At 41.1% G+C, this 17,924-nt stretch overlaps 1 protein-coding gene across 1 annotated transcript in view; it reads right to left on the bottom strand.

Annotated features, from left to right (window-relative positions):
• The window catches only part of LOC143340422 (very long chain fatty acid elongase AAEL008004), a 35,655-nt gene that overhangs the window by 6,381 nt on the left and 11,350 nt on the right, over positions 1-17,924 (bottom strand). Inside the window, exons 2-3 of the mRNA XM_076762348.1 lie at positions 16,630-16,702; positions 7,811-8,001 (exon numbers count right to left, since the gene is read on the bottom strand). Of these exons, the coding sequence (XP_076618463.1) occupies positions 7,811-8,001; positions 16,630-16,690 (252 nt within the window). The 5' untranslated portion in view covers positions 16,691-16,702. The remainder of the gene's footprint in view (positions 1-7,810; positions 8,002-16,629; positions 16,703-17,924) is intronic.

Here is a 17,924-nt window from a genome sequence, read left to right on the forward strand (position 1 = left end):
CGATCCTAAGCGGCAACCGGATCGCGATTCAACCCTCGACGACGACCTCGCGCGGTCACCCGTTCGCGGACCAATTTCAAGGGGGTTGTTCTCAACATTTTTCTTTCCTTATTTCCAGACTCTTAAGTCCAGAGTCGTTGGAAAACAACAGAATGCAAACTCCATTTTTACACCTTTGCTAGGTATTGACAAACACAACGCTTCTAAAGTGCACATTCCCAGACGATAATTAGTGGTTGTTAAATTATTTTTATCTGCAAAATATGATTGCCTTTCGCTAATCGGTCTTATCGGTTGTTGAATGTTCGAATAAAAGCTTTCCCCCGTCCTCACGGTTGCGGAGCTCCGTAATCGCGCGCATAATTTCTGATTAACGGAAGCAACACACGCTAGGAAACGAGACCGCGTGCGCGAAGCATGTCACGGAAGCGAAAACTCGCGAGGTCGTCGCGGTGTCTTAATAACTGGCTAAGTGGCACCGAGAACGAGCAACTTGCACGATTGTCTGCGAAGGACTCGTGTCTTCTTCGCGGATTTTTAAGCTTTTGAGCCGTTAGCGCCATTTTGGTACCAGCTTGTCGTTCGAGGGACAAGTCTCGAAGCCTTTGAAAACCGAAACAAGTGGTTACATCGCGCTTTGAATAATTCACTGTTAAATTTACTCGTTGCACTTTGTGTCTATTGAAAAATTCTATGCATCCGTGAGCGAGTCGTGACATTTCTTACGTCATGCTAGCTTTTTGCCGAGTTTACTGGATCGAGCTTGTTCCGTACGTTTACCGTGTTTCTTTACGAGAAAGCCGGAGGAAATTTCGTGGATCGCGTGACCGGATCGACGACACGCGACGCACGATTCTCGATCTTCGATTCGTACTGCAGAGGACGGGACATTCCATTAAACTTGACCGTGTTAAACGGCTAGAAAAGCTCGAGTATGGTTGCGTGGGCCGGCGTCCGCTCTAACGAGAACACGCCGCGCGTATGGTCGTGGCAGCGTGTGGTTATGTGTCAAGGCCACGCTGTGTGATCCCGAGTTACAGTACACTCACGCTATAGCAATTTTCCAACCGAATTTTCCCAGCCACGTCCATAAAAGGCGTACCATTCGCGTATTTAACATTATATTCCAGCTTCTGGTGCCGTGTTTTCCCTGAAAGCGTTCCTAGAAGCCCTTGCAGTACGATGAGCTCATGATTGGATCGAATCACTTCGAATCTGCGACGTCAGAAGCGATCAGACATTCGATACCGAAAGTCTCGATGGGTCTTGGGAACTTTCCCATAAAATTTCAATTTTTGTGAATTTCTACCAAATTGAAGGATCGAAATTCTTTGTAAGAGACGACACTTTGTCGGAAACGGAGTGCCGAGTGCATTTTTTTAAAACAAAACCAAGCTTCGCGGATCTATACGTTCGTTTATTTGCGCAAAATGTCCAAGGCTCATTAAAAGTTTCGAGATCCATCAAGACTTCGAGACCGATCGAGACTTTCAAGACCTCCCCGTATCGAATAATGCTCGAAGCGATCCGGAACTTCACAGTCTTGAAAGTTTCGAGTCTCTTTCAAGGCACATATTCCAACGACCATCGCTAGAACTGGATGATGCAGTGAATGCATGCTACATGAGCTTCGTAACGATACCTTGCTCGATACACTTAATACAGAGGATATTAAATCACTGTACTAAACATACCTAGGTTATGCTGTATAATATTAAAAGTGTATCGAGTAGAAAAGACTACAGAATAACTGCTTACACGCGAAACATTTAGCATATATCTACTAATAGGTATACCTGAACTAGTCTTACGCCTAAATAGCAATCATTTATGAACATAGTAAGCGGAAACTACAAATAGGCAGTTACACGGTACCAATTTACAATAATTTTCACGAGACTGTGTTAAATAGAAGCAAAGAATAGTAACGATTCCTCCGAGGTTATTCTTTTATTAAAAATATTAATTTCACAAGATATTCGAGTAACTGTTCGATCGAATAAACGTAACAAGTAAATCGCTACTCGCTGTTTCCATTCGACGATTATTATTCGAATAAAGTTTCTGCCATAACTGTTTCGCCGTACGTATGCAAGAATCAGCGAAACTCCCTCGAAACTCGTGGCCATTAAATGTAGGGGAGAGTTCCCTAATGCATACGAGTCGCCAAAATGGTACCTCTTCAATTTCTCTGTTATTACTGAATAGAAACGCAATCTAGCACTAAATTATAGACGGGAATATTCAAGCAACGTAGCGTGGAAAGAAAGAATTGCCCGGAAAGTATATTCTGTACTAAACATTTCAATCAAATTAATTTATTTGCTTATCAGTCATCCACTGTTTCAATCAATTTATCGTTCGACCCGTGAACTATTAGACGTAATAACTCGATCGTTTCAAAGATATAACTAATTAAAATTACACGTTTAGCATATACTGAATTATGCACTATGAATATCAATGTCTGTCACTTTCTTTCGTCGAAGTGACCGTGGCACAGGTGGCAGAAGTGGGAGTTCGCGTGCTCTAGGTCGCCCAGGCTCGAAACTCGTCCAAACACTTTTTTTCCAATTAAAATAAAATATTTAACGCTTATTCGATTACGTATCGTGGATAACGTTGTTAAAGTTGTTTCACGGGCACCCAAAACATTGCAAATCGAACTAGATGAAACATTTTGGATCTAAATGTTGAAAAATATATGCACGGATGGAAAAGACAATTTCCAGGATACAATTTTAATTGTTACATATTAAATCTAACGAGCTTTCTTGTCATTTCCGATACAACGACTTCAAGCAATTTCGCTTTTGAAAGTTGTAACAATAATTACAGGTTATTACTTCCACATTTTATCATTCCAAAAACCACGAACATTGCGTTCTAATACACATTAATTAAAGCTAGACCGTAGTCTTTCACCGACTCGTTCAGTAATTAATCGTAATAAGTAATTTCCTTTTAAGTATACATATTTTTTAACGTTACTTATATTTCGTTTCATCGTTATTGGTGAATGGAGACTCTTATAAAATATCTAATTTTCAAACTTCGTATTTCTGAAGTGGTTCAGAAACGTGAAACGAAACGAGTTTATTTTAAGTAACCTTTTTATCTACTGATAATTTATATCATATCCCGGCAATTATCAAGTTATTACGTTTAATATTTTGCGCAAACCAATCGGGATACGTGGTTTATCATTCTGAAAAAGTAGGTTAAAATCGAAGGTGGACGAGTTTGGTCCTTCCCTTGTTAGAGGACCGATTCCCCTTCTCTTTCAAAGCTCGTAATTTTCGCTTTCCCTCGAATTGAGATCCCACATTACACATAATACTGCCATTTATAAGTTAACCAAGGTTCGTTTATTCCTGATATCTTCTCAAACGTCACTTCCAATGAAATCATTCTTAACAGATAAATAAAGAAATATGGTTTCTTTGCAATAAAGCACGTGCAGAAGATCATAAAATGTGCATTATGGGTTCATAAAAGTTGTAGAACCGTACGATAAACGAAATAAAATCTATTATTGTTCCCAACGACTTACACAATGAACGTAAACACGTTGTACAGAAGTTACGTAGTACACTTGTTGGACTTTCCCCGGTTTTATGAATAAAATAATGAGTACGATTGAAGTCTGAGGATCGGTTGTCAGAAAAGATGTTACGTTTCTGTTAACGTTTCAGATTCCACCATAACATTCTATTACACTACTCCCAAAGAGATAAAGTTCGAATGCAAAAAAATCTTATTCGCTATCGCTGCTTCCGTGGAAGATAATCAAGAGGCAGTAAATTTTATCGCATTCCTCGTTAGTACAGTACTTTTACTTGAAAGTCAGAGATTGTCTTCAACGCGTACACGTCAATTTAACCCTTTCACTATAGCAACACCGGTCAGGTGTATGGGAAGACAGAGCCACGAGACTATGCGTTGCTATATACAGAATTTAGGCCTGTTCGTTGCACCACGCGATTTATTACGAACTTATTCTCGCGTTGCCAGTGACTCGTACTGACCGTTTGCAGCGAAAGGGTTAAGTAAGTTCATGCCATAAACTGCCAAACGGAAACGCATGCCTCCGATTAAACGTCGGAGTGTACGCGACAAGGTTATCGAAATAAACGTCATCCCTGAGTCACTGCATAGATAATCCGCCATCGTTTATTATATTTAAACATTCCGCGGGAAAGTCGTAGATCAAAAAATAAACGTACGCGTGGTTTCTGTTTACAGCTTTCTCGGCACACTGGCGCCTAAACGTTCATTCTCGAACGTTTGGAGAAATTTATAGAAAGGTTGGAAATTAATAAGAAAACTGGAACACCGAGACTTAAGAATTTTTAGAGGATTCTAAGGCTAGAATAGAACGTCCACGTTCGCGTATCTGTTGAGTCTGCAGGCTAATTTTTCGGGAAACACGAGGCAGACAAAAGACGAGGCGGTCCATCGATCGTGGTGGCCAAGTTGGCGACAAAGAACCGGGGCCTGCCGCGTTCGCAAATTTCATTTGAATTCTATTAGACGCGTCCGCGTCGTCGATGGAAACCGGAATGTCGGATATTCGCCTCGAACCGTCCGCCATCGTTCATGAATAAGTCCAAAGATTCATTATTGCACGACGAGGGGGCGATTTACGGTCCTTCCTTATTGAAAGAGAAGAAGACCTTGTACACGATTAGACACAAAAACGTCGGACCCGATAGACGCCTAATCGAATACTTATTAGACAGATCCGTTCGATCGCCTCCATATTTACGTCTGAAATATTTACGTATAATTTATGCTCCTCGTTCGACCAAGTTGAAATTTATCAGTTTTGTCCCTGTCCATTTAAAATCGTCTATGGCAAAAAAACTATTTCCTAATTGTAACTTAATAAGATCGGAGGCGATTAGAGAGTCGATCGACTCGGCATTGAAAATATTTCTATTTCGAACCGATGACGATTTGCCGAGATTTTGACGGTCGTATCTCGACCTTTCGATTTCCTTGGAATAAAATGAAACCGAAATATCGGCTGCCAATCATCGAGACATGTTCTGAGAGGATAGAAAAGACGTAGCGACGTAGTTCTGTCACAGACGATGTAGACCTTACATCCAATGTATATTTCCGGTAAAGAATTTTTTTTCTTGAAAATGGTTAGGATTTCGAGGGTATGTCTATTGACCAAAAACGATTGTAATTGACCCTCGGAACCAAAAATAATTTTTTTAGAATGATTTGAAATTTTTTTTTTTCGCCGAAAAATTTAGGCACTCCCTGTCGATTTTTCTTAAAATTTCGTTTTTCATTTTTAATAATTTTGTTTGACATCCTACGGAAATTTTGTCTAATACTTTTTTGTAGGTACCCATGAGCTCTACTTCAGGAAAAAGTTTCATTGAAATATATTCACTATTGTAGGAGTTACGGCTGTTTGAAAATTGGACCACTTTTATGGGGTTTCTCGCATTTTACGGGATCAAGGACCAACTTTTCGAATATTTTTGCGATTTGTACATATCCTCCATCAAAATACGCGTAGTTTGCTTTTTTAAACATTAAAATCGTCCAATCCGTTCAGAAGTTATGACGTTTTAAAGATTCGCATGAAATTTCGGGCAGACATTTCTGGCCAGAAATTATATTTTCGGTAAGGAATTTTTTTCTCGAAACTGAGTAGGATTTCGGGGGTATGTGTATTGACCAAAAACGATTGTAATTGACCCCCCTAGCTAAAAATAATTTTTTTAGAAAGATTCTAAAATTTTTTTTTTTCACCGAAAAATTTAGGTACCTATCTCCTTTCGTGTAAGGTCTACTCGTAGACCTTGTCTATGATTCTGTCTTCCGATTGATGCTGTGGTATTCTCGCGATAATAGACTGGTCACATGCTACCGTCGACGATTCTCTCTCGTCGCCACTTGATAAAATCCGACGACGTAACCTCGATATTTGAAGATGGCTCTTAAACGTCACTTCACGGTCTTCGATCGAGTCTAATATGCACCGGTCGAGGATCTCCTCGAGGAGGCCCAGCTTCCGGTAATAGCTTGCTACCAATTTCAAACTGCACGTGCCTGAAGCTGGTCCTTCTTATATAAAATTGAGAGGCTAGGCTAGAACCTCCAAAAAAGCTATATTCACAGAACAAGAATTTATTTTAAAAATACTTTGTGCATTTTGGACCCTAAGTTAAACAGATATCCGAGCGTTAAGGGGTCGATGCTGTAGAAAAGTTATCGAAAGTTTCGGGAATCTTAAAATTTTCAAGAACCCCTTCATCGATATAATTGGGAGAAATTGTTCTTCCGACAAGTTTCAAGAATCGCAGCTTCGTGGAGGTTGAATTTCGCGAATAAGAGCCAGCTGGGATGTCAAAAGCGCTCTGTGCTCGCTGGGTATCGGTCGGAGCGATCGGTATAGGCAAATAATAATTGGACCGACGAAAAACGCGTAGAAAGTTACGCGACAACCAAACCTACGTGAGTACGATTCTCACGAGATAACTGTACTTGGCCACGCACTCGACATACTAAACGCAAACCAAATACGATCGGTATTTGATTAAATACGCACGCGCATTCTTGACCCTCGTCGCGTGAACGAAACAGGGGGTCCATTTTCATAGAACTTCATTCATGCCTCCCTGAACGATAGTAGATAACTAATTATAGTTCTGAGATGAAAATTGCAAATGAGCAAAAATCTAATTGTAAGTTCTCTATCTAACCACGCGATGTCCAAGTGGAAAGTCAGAATTAGCAGTTACGAGTGAGACGAATTATCCTAAACAATTTGAAATTTAGTTTTTTGCAATCGATCGCGAAAGATAACGATAAGAAGAGGCGGGTATAAAGGAGTCGTAGAATAATGGCGGCTAACGACCAGGCAGTTTTATAAGAAACGGCTTCAAAGCGCGACGGAAGGCTGAAAAATGGTAAATCGTCATTTGTAGGATCGCGGAGCCACCTTTTCATCCGAGGCGATGAATTCCATTGACTTGGTCGACGGAGCGGACTTATGCAACCCACGAAACGCCGAATCGTAGCCGGCAGGCAATAACTTTCACGAATAAGGGACAGGCGAGTATCGCAGCCGAGGTCGGCTATTAATTATTCTACGCGGGGATCGATGATACACGTCGGAATGGGATTACTTTATCGAGTTTATCGGCGGGGTACACGGCCGTATGCGTGTTTCTGTGCCAGGGTAGAAATCGTGAAACTCCTGGGAGGAAAGGGCGTCCACGCATTATCAGGATACGTTAACCCTTTCGTTTACTAAGTCCAAACGATCTATACTTTGTTTTTACACGCACGATTCCAATCGAAAACAATTGAGACAGACGCATCGAGCCTGAGTAGTCTTCGTTTCTTTGTCGATGGAAAAATATGGATTTGGTTTTATTTATTGGCTGATTATTGTGTCGCAGAGAGAAAGAAAGAACAGCCGTGGCGTTAATGTGTCAGCGTAGGTAGAATGTGGACAGCGTTGAGTAATTCTGGCTTACGAAGGCTGACTATAACGTCTGACCCAATACGACTCGCACGGAAGGTCTTTCTTTCTCCACAGAATATTAAGGGTTAGTTTCATTGTTCGTGAGACATTGCCCGCTAACGACCCGGTATTTATTTCGCCCAGAAATCCTCCTATAGACAAATTAAAAAGACTCCGTTGGCATTAAACAAATCGGAAAGCAAAGGAGAGAGATTACCCAAGCGCGATTTAAAATTTATTTTATATTTTCTACGCGAATTAATATCGTAACTCGTGGCTGAAAGGGATTAAAAAGAAGAGAAAAATTGGACGAACCTCGTAGAAGATCCATGAGGAGAATATCGTTTGTATAAAGTTGTACACTATCAGGACTTGACGAAGGTTGAAAGGCTTTTTATTTTCCATTATCCTCGGTCCCATAACCTTGCTGAAATAAGCGTAAAATAGGCATATCACCAACGTCGGGAAAGGACTGCTCATCATCGCCCAATCCTTCACCCTGGGATCTAAAATCAGAACACAGTCCGTTAAAGCAAGGGAAATCGTGAGGCAAGGGTTCGTCGAACTTTAAGCCACCGAATTACCTATGTTTACTATACAGATCATTATTTTTTCACGAGAATTGGCAGAAATATTGTTCGAAGTATGCACTTTTAATACAGACACGAAACATTTATATCGGGCATTCCTTATCGTCGCAAGAAATTCCCGAATTTTCAAACACTGGCTGATCAATTCTCAGATTAAAAATTGTCATGGAACCATGATTTCTTTTTCAATTAATGCTCGAAGCCTCCACCTTTGCGGTATCGTGTTTCGATTTTCGGTTTAACGCGTCCCCGACATCGTGTGTTCGGTGACCCCGAAGAATTGCAGAGCTTAAACGTTTCCCGGGGGTCAGAGGTCGCAAAAATCGGCGGTGGTCGTCGACATCGTCTTTCCCTGGTAAGTCGGATTCGACGCGGGGGCTGATTAATATCGCGTTCAATGGAGGATCGTTACCGGAGAGTCTGAGCAGCCTCGAAATTAAAGGGGCAACGCGCCTCTATTTAGAAAGCCGTATTAAAGTCTCCGGGCGGTTCACGACGGTTCTGCACGACCAGAAACCACCGACAAGCAAATGAAAGATTTCGCTTCGAGCAATACCTACAGAGATGGTTCCTTGCGAATTTCACTCTCGTCCGAGCGAATCCGCGTCCACTTCATCCACAGTTACCCGCTAATTAAACCTCGCTCCCCTGTCCGCGGTAATAACGTTAAAACCGCGTTTAATTATCGGATCTTCGCTCGAGATTCCCACAAAGCAAACAATCCCCCTACTTTTTTCCTCGCTCGTTCATTCTTCCAATGGCTAATTTTTTTTCTTTTTCTTTTTCGTTCGGTTCCGTCGTGATATTACGCATCGTCATTACGGAACAATAAACCCTCGTCACGACGATTTTCCTATGATTATGCGACGATAAAGTACGATCTTCCCGGTTCGTCGACCTCTTTGCAGCGCTATTATTTTTAGGAGAGAGCAAAACAACGAGCACCGCTATTTTTAACGATTTGTTTAACCCTTTCTCTCGGGAATAATTTCAGAGTTATTTTATTATATATTATCGTCGTCCGTGAATGGTCCTTTTTATTTCGAAGAATGCAGAGTGATGCACGGTGTTCGCCGAGCACACGGTCTGAGTAGATGCAAACATTGTTATTGGAAGAATTAGAAGCAAGGGAAAATTCACAGTTGATGAAAACGCAGTGACCTCGTAACTTTTGAGGTTTGCGAATTTTACGTTTATCCCCCTTTGTTGTTTACTTTCTTCAGCCCCATTCTCCGAGACAATGGCATCATTAGGAGCATCGCCTGCGATGAAGAACAATGGCCGACACGACTGTGGAAACTGATGTAACGAACGGAACGGAGCATAGGATAATTGTTCCGATACACATGCCTCGAGTTTCTGACTTCGATGCAAAATATAGAATATTTCCAACCCGGGCACGTGAGTATTTCAACAAAATATTAATCTTGCCTCAAGGTAAAATTCCGTATTTATTTTTGCCGGTGCAAAAAGGGTGTCAAAAAGTGTCGTCGTTTGCGTAGAATAAATTATTGAAATGAGCAATCGGAAATATCGTCATTATTATTGTACCCACAAAAACAACGTCGTTAAATTTGGAATTCCGATTTTGAATTTGCAATTTTAAACTGTTGACAAATTGTCCTTGCTTTTATTCTTGCCATGGACCCGGCACGAAGCATTTCACTGTCCAATCAATTATTCCATCGTCATACGCAACGTAATCGTATTGTAAATTATCGCCGCGCAAATTTTATTTGTAACTGTACCGTTTGTTGAAAAAGTTTCATTATAGAAATGCCCGTCCGTCGAGTACAATATCAATTAAATGGCGCGTGAACTTCAATCGTGTACGTGTGCACATAATTCGTTACCCTCGGTCGATCACTTTGACCTATTTGTGCCTCCGTCGCTACTTATTTGTAATCGAACATTTCATAAACTTATTCCTATCCTAATACAATATTTTTTTGTCGTAAAACATTTGCCAAGTATTCTCAGGATTTTGGTCATTTCACAGCCACAGAAACTCTAGTTTTAAAGGGTGAAACACCCTCGAAAGTTTCACCCCTTCGGTAGTATCGTATAAACTATTGGATGTACAGAGAAGTTTGTTCAACAAGTTCTTCATACTTGAATGATTATAACGAAAGATTTAGAAAATGCAAATTTCTGTGGCCTTTGAGCAGTATAAGTGCACGTTTTGACCCATGTACAAAGTCTTCTTCAAGTTACAAAATTAATATAACATGTGATTAGTTATTAATAAGGTCTATATGTCGAATAAATCAGACTTCCTTGACGTCTACCTTAGCATCGGAATTTATTCAACATGTAAATTTATTAATAATTAACCGCATGTTACATTAATCTTGTATACAGACCGAAATGTAAAGCATTACAACAAACAACAAACTTTGAAAAATATCCACCAAAGATTACTCTTCGCCGAAAGTCGTAAAACTTTGGAGTGTAGTTTCACCCTTAAACTCGAGTTACCAGGGCTAATAAAACTACTTATTTTACTTATATCTTATTTTTGGCCGCTCCGAGAATCTACAAAGTTTCATCGAAATCTAGGGAGGGGTTGCGCCTCGCGGATGTTTCTTGTTAGTTTCGCCCTAACTTATTCATACGCCAACTTAATTCTCTTAACTCCTTCACAGTCTCTTCATCCACTCTCCTATCCCTCTGTCATTTATTTTTCACCTAATTCTTTCCGTCCCATTCCCCGAACTCGAGCACCTTCATATGCATCTAGAACTCTTCTCGAGTCATTTCACACCGAATCGATCACGTCCCTCCCCCTCCTGGTATCAGGGATTTTGTTCAAATTGAAGTTCAAAAATAGGTGGTATCTTGCTTTAAAAAATCCACGAGCTCCATTGGATCGCCATGAGGGGTCCGTGGATAAAAAGGTTACTTCGAACCGATCGGTCGCGAAAGTAAAAGCGAAACTACCGATCGGCCACGAGAACGCTAATTATTGCAGACGGTATTCGTCACGCCACGCGTAGTTGACCCACCGTACAACCTGCAGTTTGATCATGAACGCTCGTCGACGAGTCCACGAATCGCGAGTGCGCAAAAAAAATGACGTAACAATGGGAATAGAGAGCAAGGTGACATTCCACCGGCCGCAAAAAAGGACACCGGACAATTTCGCAAGACGTTATTATTATACGCGGCTCGAAAAGTGGAGCAACAAGCGCGCGATTTAAAAGTCTCCTCCTCGCGATTACGCAACCACGATGGATGTTCCATCGTGTACCTGTCGCAGGCATCAAAGTCCTACCATTCCGACAGGAAGTCGCTAATGAAACGAATTTATTAACCAAGCAGACCTACATAATAAAACAAGACACCATGACAACCCATTGTTCCGCGATGAAACTATCAACGACCCGTTCACGCGATTCGGTGTTTAAACCCGTGAGCACATCGATCCACCGGTTTCTAGATTCCATCGTTTTTCTCGCGTTTCAATTTTATCAAACAACGAAAGGGTTAACACACCTTTGTGCCGTCGAGCGTTTCGCGAACCCCGTTCTCGATGGAATATTTGTTTTGAAAAGCAAACGAGTCGCGTCGTTTGCAATTGTAAAACGGTTCGCTCGTTAGGAAATACCTTGTTACCGGTAACAATGGATCGCGGAGATTTAAATATCCGTCAGCGAAACTTTGGAAGTGGTGCAAGGAAGATAAACGTGCAGATGGTCTATGACGCGATTCGTTTTGGTTTTAAACGGGTCGCGAAAATTGCAAATGAGTCGAAATATTTGTTATTTGTATAAGTAAATGAGCCCAAACATGCAACCGATAGGCTTCTCGTGCCACGATAATCGTCTTACTTAACAACGATGTTTCCAATTACGCGTAATTCAGAAATAATTCGAAGTTGTATCGCCAATTAATTGATAATGTTTTTGCGAAGATGCAACGGTAATGATAAAAATTAAAATTTCCATTAACGAATGACTCATCCCACGCTCGATAAGGCACGCGCGCGACATGAATCATCGAGCACATGCGAGCCTCGGTCTCAGCCTGAGATAAGAAAGATCGATATGTCAACAAAAAAACTGGTACAATAACCCAAACTTAATTGACGCCTCCTTAAAAGTAGCGAAGTCAAGCTACTGTCATTGTTTATTCCCAGTTTCATCCGTAAACAAAGATTAAAATGTTTACATATATTATTGCATCTTCGTGAAAACATCATCAACGAATCAGGGAAGATTTCCCGATTAAAACGAGTACAAACACGACCCACTTAAAATTATTTTTAATCCCAAGCAAAATGAAGCGCGCCCTCAATTCTGCAAACATGGACGCCGCCTGAATAGGGTCATGTTTGAACAACAATGCTCTGATTCATTGTTAAACGTTGCAACAAGAAGTATGAATGTCCAAGCTTGCGAAAGAAACGACATCGAGGACGATTCTATTTCATTTATCGAGGCCGAAACTCGTTCAGTTAACCGGGTGGCGGCTGCAGGCGGTCGCAAAATTAATCGACCGGGAAGCGAGCGATTCGATTACGCGAGGGAGGCCATAGGAGAGCAGCGACACGAGAGGAAGATTCTCAACCGTGGAAAATTTGCCGGCTCGAGAGCAGAGCTTGCCTGGTTGCCCGTCAGCTTGGATAAATTTCTCGGGCATTTTTTCCCCCGACCCTCTGCGGGAAGACGCGGCAGGCAGTTGTTCAGGAGGCGGTCGTCAGACCTTCCGGTAAATTACCCTTGCACTCGCATGACCTGGACGAACCGACACCGCGCCCCGCTTCGTGTCCACGCGGCACACACCGGCTGAACACACGCTTCTGCGACTCCATGACGACCCGTTCTCGCAATTTTTTTCTTGCACTGTGCCCACCGTCGCTCCGCAGGAAAGATATGCAGCGCAGTTTGCCGCGCGAATCGTGGAGACGATGCACAAGTGCCCGCTTTGATGTTAAAAGTCTCGCGAGATGGGCAGCGTAGTTAATCTGAGATTATCTGATCGAGCAAAGCAATGGATACACCGAGAAGAAGCGAAATACATCACTGCCCGGATAAGTGAAAGAAACGCGGGACCGAAACCTTGCAGTTATATGAATATGGTCCGTTTTCAGTTCCCTCGTGAATCTTCGGTGTGAAACTTTTTTATTTCTTGTTAGTGGGACATATATTTGCGAGGTTTTTGTTGTCGTTCACTTATCCAAGCACTGCTGCATACCGAGGCAAGATTGACGTTGCGTGACGCACATGCATTGGATCAAGAAAGCTTCCATACATTTGATTAAAATCCACACGTTTCTCTGTAATAGAATGTGACACACAAGGTTTACAAAATGATTTACGACGGTTTTTAGAGTACTTCTTGTTCGACACATGTTTTTGGTTTACACGTGGCAATTGTACAACACTGATTGCACAACGAAATTAACAATTCCGATATTAATTGATTTATCGCCGCTAGACAAGCGTTTTTTTCGCTTTTCTATGATCTCTACATCTTATTCATAAAACACCACGATAAAATATGATGCATCGACAGTTTTGTTTGCAAATATTAATATTAATGCGTTTATCGAATAAATTAATCAATACCGTTCGATCGAACAGTACGTGGAATACAAATACTTGTAAGGGCGATAAATAAATAAAATAAGTGACAAGACCACTTTTATTGTGGCAAGAGAACACGAACTAGACCTACTTATAAAACAGAATAACGAACAAGGTTGGAAGATATCAAGGAGTTATCGAGCATTAGATACAAACAACCCTTGGATACATGCATTTACAATTTAAAAAATTCGATTCAAAACGTGGAGAACGCTTATACTTTTGGTATGGTGTGAAGTAAGTCACGTAGGTGTGAAGATGGAAAAGAGTTATGAAAATAATCATTCGCAATTTGAGACGTTTACACGTATAGTTTAATGAAACTATCGATTGCATTCGATCATACTGCTTCGTGTTTACTCGTGCCTGGTAATCTAATCTTAATCTTTTCTAATGTACGCTCCGAAGCCGGTGTCTCGCGTTTAAAATCACACGTAACACACAACGATTCCATGTTCTTTATCGAAACAAACAAATGCAAACTTTATTTTTCATTTACACAAAACCAAGTAAATCCATACAATGTATCAATGTATCTAATAAAAAGTTATAAGAAAAACATTCGTGCAACAAGTAGTTAAACGAAGATAACAACGTTTTGGGAAGATGGAGGCGTCGTTTACTGTGTTTCGGTGACTGTGACGAGGCAAATGGCGTGTCCCTTACGAAAATTATGGTTTCTAGTATTCCCCCTCCGATAATGTGCAACATCATCGTGTTCTACGATTCTTAAGAATCGATTTGCGATGACTAACAGTTCAAAAGACTCATGGTCAAGCCCATATGGTACACTCGACTGGTCAAGAATTCCAGTTCACGCATTGTCGATCGGTGAGTGTGCCATTTAGGCGACCAGTCCCGTAAATTCGTTCGACCCTGTAGCGTATCGAGGGGTGTCGCGAACGTACTATCCCTACTACGAATTAATGCAATAGAGGCGCGTGGAAATCGAGTTACGCCAATTGGGGAAGATCAAAATGAACTTCGTTGTCCTGTTCGAACGTTCCTAAAGAAATTTCAATCCACCGTTCATCGCACGAATTTTATTCACAATTTCTTTACGGAGTTTTAGCTACGCTTAAAAATTATCTTTTATTTTTTTTTATAAAAATCGTGAATTGCAACAGGGGAGCTCGAATCGTAGACGTACGAATGATCAACGAACCGCGTTATCCGTGTCATCGATAATCCGTGGCATTTAAGAAGAGGGAAATTTTCGTTGAGCGAACCAGCAGACAAATCGGTTCGATACGCAAATGAAGTAACAAAAAAAAAAGAAGAGAGAGACGAATGTATGAAGAGAACTCGACACAATAGCTACTTTCCTATCACCGAATATTGCAACGTAACGATTTGACCTGTTTTCACAGGTTTCCCCGGGAAGCCTTCAATTTCGCGCGACGTTGAACGCGTTAACCGAACCGACCGTCGAAAGTAAATGCAAGAACGGATTCCACTGATGCAGTAGTGGAGGTGTAATCAGGCAAGGGCGCCTCTTGGTCTACACGGGACATGATTAGCGGAAAATACGGCCTGCTGGCTTGCCGATATTAAATCGATAATCCACACACGCCGTGGAAAACATGAAAAAAAGGGCCGGTCAATTCTCCAGCCCCTTAACCGCTCGCAGAGCCACGTCTTGTCGCGAATCCACGACGCCATTTTTGCTCGACTTCGATTTTTACTATAGCAGAGGCCGTCTCTCGATGTCTGCGAAGTGTCAGACGCGGATACACGACAGTTTTTCAGATATAAATAATTGAAACTCTTCGATGACTGAAAGTCGCAGAGCGGAGAACAGGATAGCGAATCTGTTTTATAAAGAAACGAGAAAAGGAAAAAGAATTCCAGCGTGACCCAGGAGAGCATATTGCGTTAATATATTCCAAGAAAGGCGTTTCACGAGCGGATGGATCGGTTTGGGAAACGCTGACGCGGTTCTTTCGACCAATGGCGTCTTGAATTCCAGGATGACTCGACCGAACCGGGGTTCGAGAGTCTCCAGTCGATCGTAGGGAAATCGGGAACATGATGGAAGCGACATTACGACACTTTATTGACACACACACGCGGTGAGGAGCGAGAGGTCATTTTGAAAATATGCACGACAAATACGACGCGTTTCCGATCGCGACGTAGACTCTTGTCCTCGTTCGGCAGGTGTTGTGAAAGCTTTCTCGAGGAATCTGTCGCATTTCTCCGGCTGTGATTTCAGTGGTTCGAAATAATCTCGCGAGAATTTGAGTAATATGTACCGTCTACCGTCGAGCGCGATCTCGACTCGCTTACAACTCCAATTTCGTGCGTTCAACGAAGAGAAATTTGACGATTTTAGTCACGTGCAATTATTTTAAGACGCGCGATTAAACCGCGATTATCTGTCGAGATTAATGTATATTTAAGTGGGGAAATTTTTTTTTATTTGCGTACGAGTATGTATAACAGGATTGATAATGTTCGAAAGGGAATAAAAAATTGAAATCTCGTTACTGAAGATTCGATTTCGATTCTAAATATTATCAGAATTGAAAATGAACGCTTGATTGAAACCGTCAAATTTTACTTCCTCGTTATATCATCAACCTATCAATTATTTTTATATGTAATACTAGAATTTCGTAAGTTCTTCGGTTTCGTAGCTTGACTATTTCCTTGTCAAGTGAAATCGGCATCTGGCGAATGCCGTGTCGCGTGAAATCGCTGCTTGGCGCTCAAGAAAACAGCAATTCATAAAAATGAAGCGAAATCGAGTACGAATTATTTTTAATTGCGAGAGAAACATTTTTTTGTAGCTTCGTTCGCAGAGGAAAGTTGTCTAATATATATCGGTCACCTAAACTGTACAACTTTCTTGTTATTTCTTTTGCAACTATCTTCTATATTTCTGTTCCGTTTTCTTGAAACTCTCGAGGCATTCTCTATCGTGAATTTTACACTAATTAAAAGATCGTCTTACCGGATTTGTTATCCATGAGGTCCCTATATCCGTGCACAAAATCCGCCACTATAGTCGTCATCTTGATTGGGCTCTGAAACCAAACAAACATTCTATTTTAACTACGTTCGGTCGACAAATTTCGCGGGAGCAAAAATTCGCGTTTGAAGCAATTCTCTGTTAAAAAAAAAAATGGAACGATTCGCGATAAAATTTAGGCGAGACGGCTGCCCTAGTTCCCACTTTTAATATTCTCTCCGCGACCAGCGCGGAGTACTGACACAGAAAGAACAGTGATCTACGAAGTTCAAACAACTTCCCGATTCCACGAGAAATTCATTCACTCAGAAGACTTTGACAAGTATCAAAGGAAACGCGATGCATAGCATACTTTTATCTGTGATCGCTCGAGAGATTATAGTAAAGCGATCTACCCTAGTACGGCGGGCAAAAAAAATCAACTTTCTTGTTATTTTCTTACCGTTCATCCCCTATTCTAAAACGATGGTTCTTAACTCGTGGCCCACAAACTCCAAGAATGGCCGAATGAAAATTCGGTTGTTCGTATGTAATATTTCTTGTCTCGTGTACGACCTTGCTATCTGTTATGTAAACACTATTTTGTAATGTGCTCGAATCAGTTCACTGTATTCTCTTGCCGACAATAGCGTCTGTCTGTGTGTGGAAAGTTTCTAATACTGTTCTGCGACGATTTGCATCCGACTCGGTAATTAATGGCGGATTATATAAATGTAGAAATGGCAAACATGCGTTTAATGTATGATCGCGGACGGACGGGAAGTGTTTAATAACACCGTTGGTGGCCTGCGTTCAGCCAGAGTCGGGACAACTATTTCAAATGCTAATTAAACGGTAAATTCTACGCGGTTCAAATCAAATAATATTTTGAGAGATAAATCGGATGTTTTAACTTTGTATTTTACGTATACAAAGGCCTTGGTTTTTTCTAACATGAATTAATGAAAATTAAAACGACCTTTTTACCGAGTATTGAAACTGTTTACAAGACCATCTAAATGCGCATAATTAATAAAAAAAGAAAATTAAAAAAGAATTCTTCGTATCACTGGGTATTCGAACCCTGGATTTGTTACTAGAATTTTTCCAAATTTCATACTTGTTTCTTTTATAAGTCTCGTGGAATTTCAGAGTTAGTACATCGAGCGTTGTTGAAATACCGTGGATCGTTGTAACTACCGGTTGCGTTACTTAACTTCCTTTTGTAAGAGGCTTTCATTGGGATTTCGCGAAGTGTAACTGCGACGAAAAAGCAGGACGATGACTGCGCGAATCGA

The sequence above is a fragment of the Colletes latitarsis genome, chromosome 3 (assembly GCF_051014445.1).
Source record: "Colletes latitarsis isolate SP2378_abdomen chromosome 3, iyColLati1, whole genome shotgun sequence".
NCBI classification, from domain to species: Eukaryota; Metazoa; Arthropoda; class Insecta; order Hymenoptera; family Colletidae; genus Colletes; species Colletes latitarsis.